This window comes from Heterodontus francisci, chromosome 24 (assembly GCF_036365525.1).
Source record: "Heterodontus francisci isolate sHetFra1 chromosome 24, sHetFra1.hap1, whole genome shotgun sequence".
Lineage (NCBI taxonomy): Eukaryota > Metazoa > Chordata > Chondrichthyes > Heterodontiformes > Heterodontidae > Heterodontus > Heterodontus francisci.
This window is the reverse complement of record NC_090394.1, coordinates 45,260,031-45,275,179: the sequence shown is the minus strand read 5'-3', so window position 1 is coordinate 45,275,179 and position 15,149 is coordinate 45,260,031. Positions and strand designations below refer to the sequence as shown.

At 44.4% G+C, this 15,149-nt stretch overlaps 1 protein-coding gene across 1 annotated transcript in view; it reads left to right on the top strand.

The window, feature by feature from the left end:
* The first annotated feature begins 3,872 nt into the window (after positions 1–3,872).
* drg2 (developmentally regulated GTP binding protein 2) overlaps positions 3,873–15,149 on the top strand; it is a 35,769-nt gene continuing 24,492 nt past the window's right edge. Inside the window, exons 1-3 of the mRNA XM_068056108.1 lie at positions 3,873–4,485; positions 9,026–9,186; positions 12,335–12,424. Coding sequence (XP_067912209.1) covers positions 4,422–4,485; positions 9,026–9,186; positions 12,335–12,424 — 315 coding nt within the window. The 5' untranslated portion in view covers positions 3,873–4,421. The remainder of the gene's footprint in view (positions 4,486–9,025; positions 9,187–12,334; positions 12,425–15,149) is intronic.

Sequence of the window (15,149 nt, the reverse complement as noted above, 5' to 3'; positions counted from 1 at the left end):
TGGCCGGGTTCAACTTGTCCTGCTTTTTGTGTACAGGATATACCTGGGCAATTTTCCACATTGCTGGGTAGATGCCAGTGTTGTAGCTATACTGGAACAGCTTGGCTAGGGGTGCGGCAAGTTCTGGAGCACAGGTCTTCAGTACTATTGCCGGAATATTGTCAGGAGCCATATCCTTTGCAGTATCCAGTGCCTTCAGTCGTTTCTTGGTGTCACGCGGAGTGAATTGAACTGGCTGAAGTCTGGCATCTGTAATGCTGGGGACTTCAGGAGGGGGCCGAGTTGGATCATCAACTCGGCACTTCTGGCTGAAGATTGTTGCAAATGCTTCAGCCTTAAATTTCGCACTGATGTGCTGGGCTCCCCCATCATTGAGGATGGGGATATTTGTGGAGCCACCTCCTCCAGTTAGTTGTTTAATTGTCCACCACCATTCACGACTGGATGTGGCAGGACAGCAGAGCTTAGATCTGATCTGTTGGTTATGGGATCGCTTAGCTCTGGCTATTGCATGTTGCTTATGCAGTTTGGCATGCAAGTAGTCCTGGGTTGTAGCTTCACCAGGTTGACACTTCATTTTGAGGTATGCCTGGTGCTGCTCCTGGCATGCCCTCCTGCACGCTTCATTGAATCAGGGTTGGTCTCCTGGCTTGATGGTAATGGTAGAGTGGGGGATATGCCGGGCCATGAGGTTACAGATTGTGGTTGAGTACAATTCTGCTGCTGCTGATGGCCCACAGCGCCTCATGGATGCCCAGTTTTGCATTGCTAAATCTGTTCGAAATCCATCCCATTTAGCACGGTGATAGTGCCACACAACATGATGGACTGTATCCTCAATGTGAAGGTGGGACTTCGTCTCCACAAGGGCGGCGCAGTGGTTAGCACCGCAGCCTCACAGCTCCAGCGACCCGGGTTCAATTCTGGGTACTGCCTGTGTGGAGTTTGCAAGTTCTCCCTGTGTCTGCGTGGGTTTCCTCCCACATGCCAAAGACTTGCAGGTTGATAGGAAAATTGGCCATTATAGGTAGGTGGTAGGGAAATATAGGGACAGGTGGGGATGGGGTAGGAATATGGAATTAGTGTAGGATTAGTATAAATGGGTGGTTGATGGTCGGCACAGACTCGGTGGGCCGAAGGGCCTGTTTCAGTGCTGTATCTCTAAATAAAAAAAAAATTTAAAAAAAGGACTGTGTGGTGGTCACTCCTGCCAATACAGTCATGGACAGAAGCATCTGCAGCAGGCAGTTTGGTGAGGACAAGGTCAAATATGTTTTTCCCTCATGTTGGTTCCCCTACCACCTGCCGTAGACCCAGTCTAGCAGCTATGTCCTTTAGTACTCGGTCAGTAGTGGTGCTACCGAGCCACTCTTGGTGATGGACATTGAAGTCTCTCACCCAGAGTACATTTTGTGCCCTTGCCATCCTCAGTGCTTCTTCCAAGTGATGTTCAACATGGAGGAGTACTGACCCATCAGCTGAGGGAGGGTGGTAGGTGGTAATCAGTAGGAGGTTACATTTCCCATGTTTGACCTGATGCCATGAGACTTCATGGGGTCCGGAGTCGATGTTGAGGACTCCCAGGGCAACTCCATCCCTACTGTAGACCACTGTGCCGCCACCTCTGGTGGGTCTGTCCTGCTGGTGGGAGAGGACATACCCAGGGATAGTGATTGCAGTGTCTGGGACATTGTCTGTAATATATGATTCCATGAGTATGACTATGTCAGGCTGTTGTTTGACTCGTCTGTGAGACAGCTCTCCCAACTTTGGCACAAGCCCCCAGATGTTAGTAAGGAGAACTTTGCAGGGTCGACAGGGTTGGAAATTGGGAAGCTGGGGTTGATATCCTTGGAGACTGGAAGGTTGAGAGGAGATGGTGGCGTAGTGATAATATCACTGGACTAGTAATCCAGAGGCCCAGGCTAATGCTCTGGCGACATGCATTTCAGTCCCACCATGGCAGCTGGTGAAATTTGAATTCAATTAATCTGGATTTTTTTTTTAAAAAAGCTAGTCTAATTGTGACCATGAAACCATTATTGATTGTTGTAAAAACCCATCTGTTTCACTAATGTCATAAGGGAAGGAAATCTGCTGTCCTTACCTGGTCTGGCCTACATGTGACTCCAGCCCCACAGCAATGTGGTTGACTTAAATGCCATCTGAAATGGCCTAGCAAGCCACCCAGTTCAAGGGCAATTAGGGATGGGCAATAAACGCTAGCCTAGCCAGCGAACCCTACATCTCACGAACGAATATGAAAAAAAAAACTTGATAAAAGTGTTCAAAATCATGAGCCTGGACAGAATAGATAGGGAGAAACTACTCCCATTGGTGGAAGTGTTGCGAACTGGAGGACACCGATTCAAAGTGATTGGCAAAAGAACTAGTGGTGACGTGAAAAACATTTTTACCCAATGAGTGGTTACGATCTGGAATGCACTGCCTGAGTGTGGTGGAGGCAGATTCAATCATGGCTTTCAAAAGGGAATTAGCTAATTATCTTAGGAAAGATTTGCAGGGTTACAGGGAAAAGGCAGGCAAATGAAACTTGCTGAGTTGTTTTCACAGTGCTGGCACAGACGATGGGCGACTATGGCCTCCTGTGCTGTAACCATTCAACGATTCTATCGTTTCATAGTGCTAGAGCAGGTCATTCCTGAGCAATAATGTCCAGTGCTCAATAAATGGTGTGAACTGTTCAGTCTATGAGCTGCATATTTGGCAGCTGAACTTCAGTATAGGTATATGTGAAATGGTGTATTTTGATCGGAAGAATAAGCACATTTTGCTCGAATAAGGTGATAGGGTAGAGAGATCTGGGGGCAATCACAAAGTGGCAACTGCGATTAATCGGACCTTAAAAAAAGTAAAGTACTGTGGTTCACTTCTTGGCGGATAGAATTGAAAATCAGGGAAGTAACGTTAAACTTGCATTGATGAGATCACACTTTGAGTATCTTGCAAAGGTTCGGGTCTCCCAAAGGCATTGGAGAAGGTGCAAAAAAAAATTAATTTCTTACAAACTACGGAAAAATATTTGGCAAACCTTTGCAAGGAGTTTGGAGCACATGATCCTTCTGAATTAATGCAACAAATGTTCAAACTTTTCTCCCTTTGCTAAAAAATTAGTTTGCTAAATATTTGAACTGACAACTGGCTGGCTTGAGACTATAAAGTTGAGTTAGTCCTTAAATTCCTCCATCATGGACTCAATTGAACTGAGATTAAAGGAAGACAATGGGCTGAATTTTACGCTGCCCCAGCGGATCGGGTGGGGGCAGCATAACATTGAGCGTGAGGCTCTGGTAGGCCTACCCGCCCCTCTTCCGCCTCCGGCCAAGTTTACGGCGTCAGGCGGGGGGTGGGAAACGGCCTGCCCAAGGTCAATCAAGGCCCTTAAGTGGCCACTTAATGACCACTTAAGGGTTCTCACCCGCCTCCACGGGTATTTTAACCGTTGCAAGTGGGCGTGCTGGGGACGTGAAAGGCTGCCCAGCGATAGCTGACGGCCTTTCTCCACCCCGGGGGGGCACAGCAATCAGGCAGAGGGTGCCCGATTGAGGGCCAACCCCACCTCCCAACCCACCCCCAGGACCCAAGACGCCCCCCCCCCCCTCCCTCCCTCCCCTCCCCTCCCTCCCTCCCCTCCCCTCCCTCAAACGACCACTCCAACTTCACCAAGAAAGGACCCATCCCCCCGGTGAGGCATAGCCCTACTTACCTTCCCTCCTGGATCCATGGCTTCAGCTGGGTTGCAGGCCCAGCAGTGGCCACAGCTCCCAGTGGCACTGCTGGGACTAAGAGCTGCCAGCCCACTGATTGGCCGGCAGCTCACTGAGGCGGGACCTCCTCCCTCAAGCAGGTGGAAGTCCCACTTCGGGACAATTAAAGCCTGGGGATCCGTAAAATGCTGGACGGATCCCCGGGGTAGGCGGAAGCAGATTCAACATCGACTTTCATGTTGGTGGTGAATTCCTGTCCACCTAAGGTAAAATCCAGCCCAATATCACGGCGTTCAAAATCATAAAGGATTTTAACAATGATAGATTGTGCATATGTCAGAAATTGACAACGTTTCAGGATTATCCTTGGAAGAATGAAGGGCGAAGATACACCACATTTTCAGTTATCATGCCACAGGATCTGCCAAAAGTGAGAACTGGGGCAAAAAAAATCACATTTAAGAAGAAGCTGGACAAGTGACTAAAGAGAAAGAATATGAATGGTTGGAGCAGAGTTAGAGAACTAGGAACCAAAGTCTGCACATCAATGGGGGGGGGACTTTTTCCAGCCCGCACTAACCTGAGGTTCCGCTTCCGGTTTTTTGGGGGGGTTCACGTGGGAAGTTTCCAGAATCTCAGAGAACATTCGCCGAGTTTCTCAGAGAAAAACATTTCAACACAAAGCCCGCCGACATGGGGATCTTGGAGAAAATCTCGGAAATCGAGAAAGAAATCTCGCGGACCCAGAAAAACAAAGGTAGGCCTCAGGATGAAAATAAAAAACACTCCCGCCCCCTGTACATTACACCCTGTATAATATAGCCCCACCCCCTGTCCGGCCTGTACAATACATCCGCCGCCACCCCATCTGGGTCCACCATACACCCCCACGCCGTGTGCAATATCCCTCTGTACGCAGTGTACGATATACTCTCCGCCCCTGTACACCGTTTATAATATACTGCCTGTACACAATTTACATTATACTCCCTGTACACAGTGTACAGTACATTCCCTGTTCTCCATACACCGTGTACAGTACACCTCTGCTCCATTTCAGCTTACACAAATACACACCCCCACCTCCTGTGCATAGTGTACATTACATCCCTGCCCTCGTACAGCCTATACAGTACACACTCCACCCTTCTGTATATCATGTACAATACATTACACCCGCCCGCCCCTGTACAGTAGATCCACCTATCTCCCACACGCAACCTCTGCTGGCACATCCCTCCACCTGTGTGACAAATTGCAACAGTGGCGCAGTGGTTAGCACCGCAGCCTCACAGCTCCAATGACCCGGGTTCAGTTCTGGGTACTGCCTGTGCGGAGTTTGCAAGTTCTCCCTGTGACTGCGTGGGTTTCCGCTGGGTGCTCCCACAGCCAAAGACTTGCAGGTTGATAGGTAAATTGGCCATTGTAAATTGTCCCTAGTGTCGGTAAGGTGGTAGGAGAATTGTGGGATTAACGTAGGATTAGTATAAATGGGCGGTTGTTGGTCGGCACAGACTCGGTGGGCCGAAGGGCCTGTTTCAGTGCTTTTAGTTTAGTTTAGAGATACAGCACTGAAACAGGCCCTTCGACCCACCGAGTCTGTGCCGACCATCAACCACCCATTTATACTAATCTTACACTAATCCCATATTCCTAATACATCCCCACCTGTCCCTATATTTCCCTACCACCTACCTATACTCGGGGCAATTTATAATGGCCAATTTACCTATCAACCTGCAAGTCTTTTGGCATGTGGGAGGAAACCGGAGCACCCGGAGGAAACCCACGCAGACACAGGGAGAACTTGCAAACTCCACACAGGTACCCAGAATTGAACCCGGGTCGCTGGAGCTGTGAGGCTGCGGTGCTAACCACTGCGCCACTGCTGTATCTCTTTAAAAAAAAGAACAATGAGTATTGTTAAAGGAACAGAAATTCGATGGGAAACAAAAGCTAACATGTTTTTGCAATGCATGTGTGTTAATGTGAGGAGTGCAACAAGAAAGGTTAATGAACTACTGGGGCAACTTGCCACATGGCATTACATATGTGCCTATAACAGAGACTTGGCTTAACCATGGACAGGAGTGGCTACTAAACATTCCTGTCTATAATGTATTCAGGAAGGAAATGGAAGGGAACAAGACAGATCAAGGGGTTGGGGGGGAAGGTAGGAGTATTGCTCAAGGATAAAATTATAGTTCTCGAGGGATGATATCCAAGAGGGTTCAAAGACTGAATCTACTTGGTGAGAGTTCAGGAACATTGCTGGGTGTTTAATATAAAGTAGAGAGAAGGAGATAGGGGAGCACATCTCAGTAAGCAAGTTTGTGAATTTTAAATGAAATAGACCAGTAAAAGGGGACCTGAATTATCCTAATTTAGACTGGGGATAAACAGATTAAAAGGGTAAGAAGGGTGAAGAATTCCTCAAATGCATAGAGGAGAACTTCCTGATCAGTGTATTTCTGGCATATGAAGAAAGAGGAAATGCTGAATGCAGTTCTGGGAAATAAAGTAGGGCAGGTGAATTGTGTTGCAGCAGGCGAACATCTGGATAATAGTGATCATAAAAAAATTAGGTTTAAAATAGTTATGGAAAAGGGCAAAGAAAAGTCAACAGTGAAAATACCCAACTGGAAGATAGCCAATTTAATTGATTTGAGAAAGAATCTAACACAAGTGGACTGGAATCAAAGATTGGCCATTAATACAGCAATGCGACATTACTTCAGGTATACACCAAGCAGGAGGAAATTTGTGGTGCCTAAAGTTAGAGTTCCCTGGATGACAAAGGAAATAGAGGTTAAAACAGATAAAGGAGGCGTTATGACAAATGGCAGGTACAGAATGTAATTGAAAAGCAGGCAGAACGCAGAGCAAAATTGAAAAAGAATATAAGATGGGCAAAGAGAGTGAGAAAAGATTAGCTGGTAACATAAAAAGGGAATCCAAAAGTCTTCCATTGAACGTATAAAATTTAAAGGAATGGTGGGGCTGATTAGGGACAAGAAAATAAATCATCTTGTGGAGGCAGAAGGCACAACTGAGGTACTGAATGAGTACTTTGCACCTGTCTTCACAAAAGAAGAGGATGAAGTTCATGGAGTAGAGGAGGGGTTAGTAGAGAGATTGGATAGAATTTAAAAAAAGAAAGAAGATGCTGATTAAGTTGGCATCACTCACCCATTCCGGATGGGATCCATCCTAGGATGCTGAGGGAAGCTAGGATGGAGATAGCAGAAGCTCTGACGACAGTCTTTCAGTTCTCCTTGGATGGTTGAGATTTTTTTCATATTCATTCTCAGGATATGGGTGTTGCTGGCAAGGCCAGCTTTTGTTACCTTTGCCTAATTGCCCTGCGAAGGTGGTGATGAGCTGCTGCCTTCAACCACTCCAAGCAGTTTGGCTTGCTCGGCCATTTCACAGGGCAGTTAAAAGTCAACCACATTGCTGTGGGTCTGGAATCATATCGGCCAGACCAGGTAAGGACAGCAGATTTCCTTCCCTATCGGACATTAGCGAAACAGATGGGTTTTTAGGACAGTCAATGATAGTTTCATGGAACCATTACTGAGACTAGCTTTCAATTCCAGATTTTTATTAATTAATTGAATTTAAATCCAGCAGCTGCCATGATGGAATTTGAACCCATGTCCCCAAGCCATTGGCCTTAGCCTCTAGATTAGTAGTTCAGTGACATCGCCACTGCACCACCATCTCCCCTAAAGCTGGAGTATTGTCTACAGTTCTGGACATCACACTTAAGGAAAAATGTTAAGGCCTTGGAGAGGGTACAGGGGAGGTTTACCAGGATGATATCCGGAATGAGGAACTTAAAAGTTATGTGGAGAGATTGTAGAAACTTAGATTGTTCCCCTTTTGAGCAGAAAAGGTTAAGGGCAGATGTAATAGGTATTCAAGGTTATGAAGGGTTCTGATAGAGCAAGTAGGAAGAAACTGTTTACTCTGGTGAGTGGGTCAGTAACCAGAGATCATAGATTTAAAATAAAAGGCAAAATATCTACAGGGGAAAATGTTTACAGTGTATTAAGATCTGGAACGAACGACCTGAAAGAGTGGTGGAAGCCGATTCCATCGGAACTTCCAAAAGGCAATTGGACATGTATTTGAAGAAGATTAATTTACGAGTTATGGGAAAAAAGCTGGGGTGTGAGATTAAATTGGACAGCTCGTTCAAAGAGCTGACATGGGCCTGATGGGCTGAAATGACCTCTTTTGTGGTGTAAGATTCTATATGAATTGTATATAATACACTGTATGTTTTGTATATAATATACTCTACATAAACATTCTGCAATATAACTATATACCATGTGCACCACATACAGAGTAGATACCAAATAATCTCTCACCAGATACATTGTATATAATATATCACATGCCAAATACACTGCATATAGTATCTCAATAACTTGCATTTATATAGTACCTTTTTAATCTTCTAAAAACCAGTGCACTTTACAGGAGCATCATCAAACTAAAATTGACACTGAGCCACATAAGGAAATATTGGGGCAGATGAAAAAAAGTTTGGTCAAAGAAGTACATTTTAAAGAGCATCATAAAGGAGGAGAAAAAAGTGGAGAGTAAGGGAGGGAATTCCATAGCTTGGGGTCGAGGTGGCTGAAGGCATATCCACCAGTGGTGGGCAGAATAGGCCAGAATTGAAGAAGCGCAGATATGTCGGGTTCTGTGAGGCTGGAGGAGATTAGTCATCATATACACCAAACAGTACACCCAACATGTCATATATACTATATAATACACGCTGTATGCAGGGTTTTTACAAAGTATACAATAGACCCTGCATGCTATGTAGACAGTAAATAAAATATCTTACATATTATGTAAATTATATATAATACACTCCGTATACCATATACACCCTTTAATATAAGATCACTCTGTAAACTGTGTCTATTTATAATATACCATGTATATAGTGCGTATCTAACAGCATTATATGTCCAAGTCATTGATGGTGTGTGAATTGGAAGTGATGATATATAGTCTGTAGCTTTCATCGTTCTAAAATTGGGTTGTATTTGGATCGAGCCTTTTGAGCAGTAGGATGTTATTGAAGTAGGCTATTTACAGGTGTCTTGGTGGTAGTGGAACCATTTGAGGGGAAGAGTTAAGAGTATATAATACATAATGCATATTATTGGACTTGAGTGTTTTTATTCCCTTTAGTGTATTGGTATCAATCTGTTAAATAAGACTGATAATGCTGCTGTGAGACTGGCTATAATGTGATTGGTGTTTTACAGCTACTGAATACCATCTGGGCTTGTTGAAGGCCAAGCTTGCGAAGTACAGAGCACAGCTGTTGGAACCCCCAAAATCTGCAGGATCGAAAGGGGAAGGCTTTGATGTGATGAAATCTGGAGATGCCAGGGTAGCATTGATTGGATTCCCTTCTGTGGGTAAGGTAAGAACAAGTTAAGTTGGTATGTTAATAGTTCTCATTCTCATCACAATAATCATACTAGCCCTTTGGATTAGCTGTCTAAGATTACTGGAACAAGCTAAAGTACATGGCAAAAATGCACAGCTGCTCAGTCAGGATCTAAAATATACAGAGAATAAGTCATATTCTTTTGGATCACTCCCAAAACAGTAACCTGCCATATTCCACTAATTGCTGACTAAGTTGCTGTGCATTTCCTATTTTGGTTTCAGTTTTTTCGTAGTATGTGCAAAGTTTAAACGTTACCTCACGTCCTTTGGAGACTCATGTGTCATGGCCTTGGGTATGAAATGCATTATTTATGGCTACTGCTGCAATAGAAAAATCCATGCAACTCCCTGTATATGATATAGGAGCTTTAGGGGTGGATCAAGGAATTTTTCCCCTCCTACTACAAAGTTTTAACAGCTGAAGTTTCATTTTAATTGTCCTTCAAAGTGCTCTCCTGATTTCAATTATTTGCATTTCTGGAGTGTCAGAGCACAAAAGCTGTGTTGCAAGTAAGATATAGATTGGTTAACTGCCCCTGCACCCTCCAGTTTTTTTTTGTGAATCATTCTGCCTTGTCGCCTGTCTCCCTCTCTTTGGCCATGGCTTCAGTCAACTTCGATACCTACTCTCCTGTTTCCTGGTCAGGTTTCATCACTCCCACTGTAAAGGAGCTTAGATATATATCATCGTTGAGAACATTGGTCACCAAAATGGCATTGATTACAGCAGTAATCTTGAATTTAATAAAGACATTTCACTTTTCAAGCAGAAATGCTTTATGTTAAAATGCCACATGAACCTAAATATATATATAGATATATCTGTACTGTGTTTTTTCTTAGTCCCTCATTCCTGTCTTTGTGCCTTAACTGTACTTGCTAGAGTCAGTGAAAGAATGGTCATTCTTGCAGAGTTCCTGGACTGACCGATCCTTTGTCCCCTTCACCGTCAGGTCAGATTACCTGAAGGTGCTGGGGATATGGTTCGGAAGGGCCGGGGCGTGCACCAAAACCTGGGAGGAGCGAGTAGCCAAGGTACAACAAAAGTTGAGCATGTGGGGGCAGCGATCTCTCTCCATTGTGGGTAAGAACCTGGTCATCAGGTGCGAGGCACTCACGTTGTTGTTGTACGTGGCGCAGGTCTGGCCCATACCCCACTCCTGCGCTGTGGCGGTCACCCGAGCCATTTTCCGCTTCATCTGGGGATCTAAAATGGACCGGGTCCGGAGGGACACGATGTTCAAATCTCTGGATAAGGGCGGGAAAAATGTACCCAACGTGGCCCTCATCCTGATGACCACCTTCGAGTGCAGCTGCATCAAGCTGTGTGTAGACCTCCAGTACGCAAACTCCAAGTGTCACTACGTGCTGAGGTTCTATCTGTCCCCGGTGTTGCGAAGGATGGGCCTGGTCACATTGCCGCGGAACGCTCCATGCATTTGGGCCGTGCCGTACCACCTATCCATCGTGGAGCAGTTTCTGCAGGAAAACACCTTTGACCACTGGTCCATCGGGCAGTGGTCTGCACGGAATGTCCTCAAGGCCCTACGGGAAAAGGAGACGGTGGATCCTGTCGGATGGTTCCGCGAGCAGACCGTCAGTCATTTGGCGGAATGCCTGATCACCAGAACTTTCAAACAAGCACCAAGACGTAGCTTGGCTGGTGGTGAGAAGGGCCCTCCCCGTCAGATCCTTCATGCACACCTGAAGTCTCGTTCCCTCCGCACAATGCCCCCACGGTGGCTGTGGTGGGAAAGAGACGGTTGCCCACCTCCTCCTGGAATGTGTCTTCGCAAAGCAGGTGTGGAAAGAGATGCAGTGGTTTATGTCGAGGTTCATCCCAAGCAGCTCTGTAACACAGGAGTCTGTGCTCTACGGGCTGTTCCCAGGGACGCACACCGAGACAAACATCAACTGCTGCTGGAGGACTATCAATTCGGTGAAAGACGCCCTTTGGTCTGCCCGAAACTTGCTGGTCTTCCAGTGCAAAGAGTTGTCCACGACCGAATGTTGCAGACTGGCACATTCCAAGGTTCAGGACTACGTGCTGAGGGACGCACTAAAGCTTGAGGCAGCCGCAGCAAAGGCTCAATGGGGAAAGACCACAGTGTAAGGTCCCCCCACCAAGCTGAACTGAGGGGCTGGATCCATGGGAAACCCCTCGAACTGTATCGGGAAAATTTTGTGTGCTGTAAATGTAAAAATGTATATGGCATGACAATGAAATGGAAGGGTTGTGAGGCAACTCATGATTGTATAGAAGGAAACTGATCACCTTTGCACAGTTTGTATTTTTTGACTTGATGCTGTTTTAAACTGGGAATGTAATTTTTACAGATTTTTGTGAATAAAGTATATTTTGGAAAAAAAAAATTCTTGCAGAGTTCCCTCATCTCAGTGACAAGAGTACTCTACACATAATGATTGCTGCCAGTGACTGCGAAATTGAAAAACACAACAATAAAGGAAGGATGAGAGTTACCAATAAATGGCCAGATATATTTAGGGTTCGGTGAAATTTTGGCAGCATGTGCTTTAGCCTTTGACAATGTAAACTTTGAATCCCGTTGAACTTGCTTATTCTTAGTCGCAATGAAATATTGTACTCGTATATTTGTATACTTGGCAACTTGGTATATTTGGTAGCACTGATGCCTCTGTCAGAAGTTTGTGTTATGGTCCCCATGTCAGGTGATATTATCAGAGTTTCTATTCATTCGGATAAAACACTGCATTGAAATTTCCAATGATTCAGGTGGACATTAAAGACTCTGTGATATTATGAAAGAGTTCCCAAAATAGTTCCTTGTACGTGAACGGCTTCGAAATATTTGAGAGGTTAATAAGGTACTATATAAATACAGAGCGCCTGCTATATGGGAGGATCCCAGGTCACCTCTGCTTGCAAGCACCACCCAACCCTAAAACCAGGGGAAACTGGAGTGCAAGCTAGAAAATCAGACATTTACAGAAAAAAAAACTTTGTACTAACCTAGAAGAATAGGCTAAAATATTGCTAATTAGCCAGTCTTAAATTGAAGCTTTGTAGCTGTCTCTTATGATGAGCTCACACTTAACTTTTAATTTTTCTTAAGTTGTGCCAAATATTTGTCTTTCAGTCTACGTTCTTGAGTTTGATGACTTCCACTGCAAGTGAAGCAGCTTCTTATGAATTCACAACCCTTACCTGTATCCCAGGTGTCATAGAGGTGAGAAATTCTCTTACCTGGTTATTTATCCTGATCTTGGTAAGATTAAACAATACTGGACCTTTATGCATGCCATGAGACTGGCAGACTTTAGTTGCTACTGTTCTTTGCTCCTGGCCTCTCCTCAGCAGGAGAATGCAGACTATTCATTGTGATTGAATTCTAAATAGATGAGGTTGTGTTATTTAAGCTTCAAACCTAGTTATTTGTGGAGCTCATGTGCTTGTGATTAAATCTATATTGATTCCAAAAACAACTAGACAGCTGTAAATGCTGTTTGCAGCATTGTGGAGCACCTAGTGTGCTCCCTCGGAATGTTCCCTTTATGCTGTTGTGCCGTTATTTCCTGTTTCTGTTGCTGTTTTTATTACATCCCCTTTGTTTCCTCTGTTGGAAAATACTAACATTGAAGTAATTTGCTCCAAGTTATATATCTACAGAATTTTTTCCACTGATCATCTCCCCTCAAACTTTTCTGAAAAGTGAGGACACATGTTCATGATATCTACAGCTCCCATCACCAACTTTGTTTTTGAGGTGTTAGCAGGCTAATTGACTGTTCGGGGGAGGGTTAGTACTAGGACCATGCCACATTCTCCACCCATTGTCCATACACGTACCCTTTCTAACTGGAGTCACTGGTAATAATCAAGAGCCCTGTCTGATTTTCCCCCATCCCCTTTAGCCCAGGCCTACTGTTGCCCTTGCTGAGATCAGCTGACTTGGCACAGACTAGGGCTTGAATCTGGGACCTTTCAGGTCAATAAAGAACGAACTTGGATTTATGCAGCACTCTATCTCAAAGCACTGCACAGCCAGTGAATTACTCTTGACGTGTAGCCACTGTTGTAGGCCAATGTGGAAGCTAATTTGCACACAGCAAGGTCCCAGAACCAAACATAAGGTAAATGACTGGTTGATCTGTATGGCTTAGTTCTGGGTAGATGCTTGCCAAGTGAGCCATTAGGAGAATATTGTACATGTAGGGTTGTCAGCTCTGGTTGACATATTCCTGGTGCTTCAACCACATGACATTTTGCAATTTTCCCAAAATTAGAAGATAGAAGTTTTGTTGGAATTTTTGTAGCAATTTATTTACTTTGCAAAAATAAATCATGATTTGTCCAGTTTTATCTTGATTCATTTTTGTGCATGTTGATATTTCTGCAGTTCATGAAATACAAAGATGAAACTTGTTTAAGTTAGGCAAATACTTGAAGATTCCTAGTTTCATCAATTTCTTTAAATGGTAAATAAATCCAGCAGTGCAGTCCAGTGGTTAGACATGTTTTTTTGTATTCACTTTGTGCAGCATGTCTTTATTCAGAAATATAGTTTGAAGTTAATCCTGTTTTTAAAGGATTTCTTAAATAGACCTTTTATTTGTGGCTTAACATAATTTGTGAATCCATCTCAACTCTTGTCCGGTTTTGTACTTGTCCAAAATGATTAGAATGATACCCGGACCCCAAGGGTTAAATTATGAGGACTTGATCGAGGTTTTCAAGATAAAAAGGGAAACAGGTAAGGTAGATAGAGAGAAACTATTTCCACTGGTTGGGATGTCTAGGACTAGGGACATAGTCTAAAAATTAGAGCCAGACCTTGCAGGATTGAAATTACGAAACACTTTTACATGCAAAGAGTGGTAGAAGTTTGGAACTCTCTTCCACCAATGGCAATTGATGCTAGATCAATTGTAAATTTTAAATCTGAGATTGATGGATTTTTGTTATCCAGAGGTATTAAGGGATATGGGGCAAAGGCAGGTATTATATGGAGTTAGGTTGTAGATAAGCCATTATTTCATTGTAAAGCAGAATAGGCTCAAGGGGCTAAATGGCCTACTCCTGTTCCTGTGATCCAAATTTTCTGACACCACGGGTCTCTTGCCCTTTGTTCTGCAGTGCTCAGTTGGATCTTCACACAACATAAACAGCCAAGAGGATTAAGAAAATGTTGTCATACTGCTTGTTGGGTTGGAGGGATTAGGAGGATTTATGGGGATGTAAACCGTTGAGTTCCAGTGTGCTCTACCACAGAGAATAGGACACAGATTCACAGTTACTTTCTTGATTTCACCCATATTGGTCAGGGAGGTGCAGATGGAAGTTGGGAACTTCCTTAGCAGCGCAAAGGAGATTGGGACAGAGTCATCACTGACTATGCGTGTACTTCTACACAAGCAGACGTAGAATAGAGTGGGTGGGGAGTCTGGAGCCAGTTCTGCTGGGCTCGGATTGGGTTTCATTTGCAGAGCCCGACCCAACCCGAGTCCTTTTATTTATTTCCCGCGCCCGACCCGACCCGACCATACCCAACCATCAGTTAACCTACCTTCCACTTTTCACTTTGTTACTTATCTGCACGAGCTTAAAAAAATTGTAACTAAACCACCTTTCTAGTCCAAAAAGTACATTAACATTGGAGCCACTTACCGGAGGTGGTGATCATGTGTCCGACTCGGCCCGACCCCGAATGCCGGACCCGGAAGTGCGACTCAACCTGCCCCAATCCTGACACGTCGTCGGGTTCGGGTCGGGTAGCCATGCTCTAGTGGGTTGCATATTGACTGCCACCTCTGTTAATTCGTGATTCAAGAAATCCCAATGGAGACATTAAATACTGTAATTTTAAAAAGATTAAAAATCTTTACATCCACGAATCATAAAACCACTGTGAGCAGATTTTTATTTGTGAAAAAATTAAGGATAAAATGAATTGT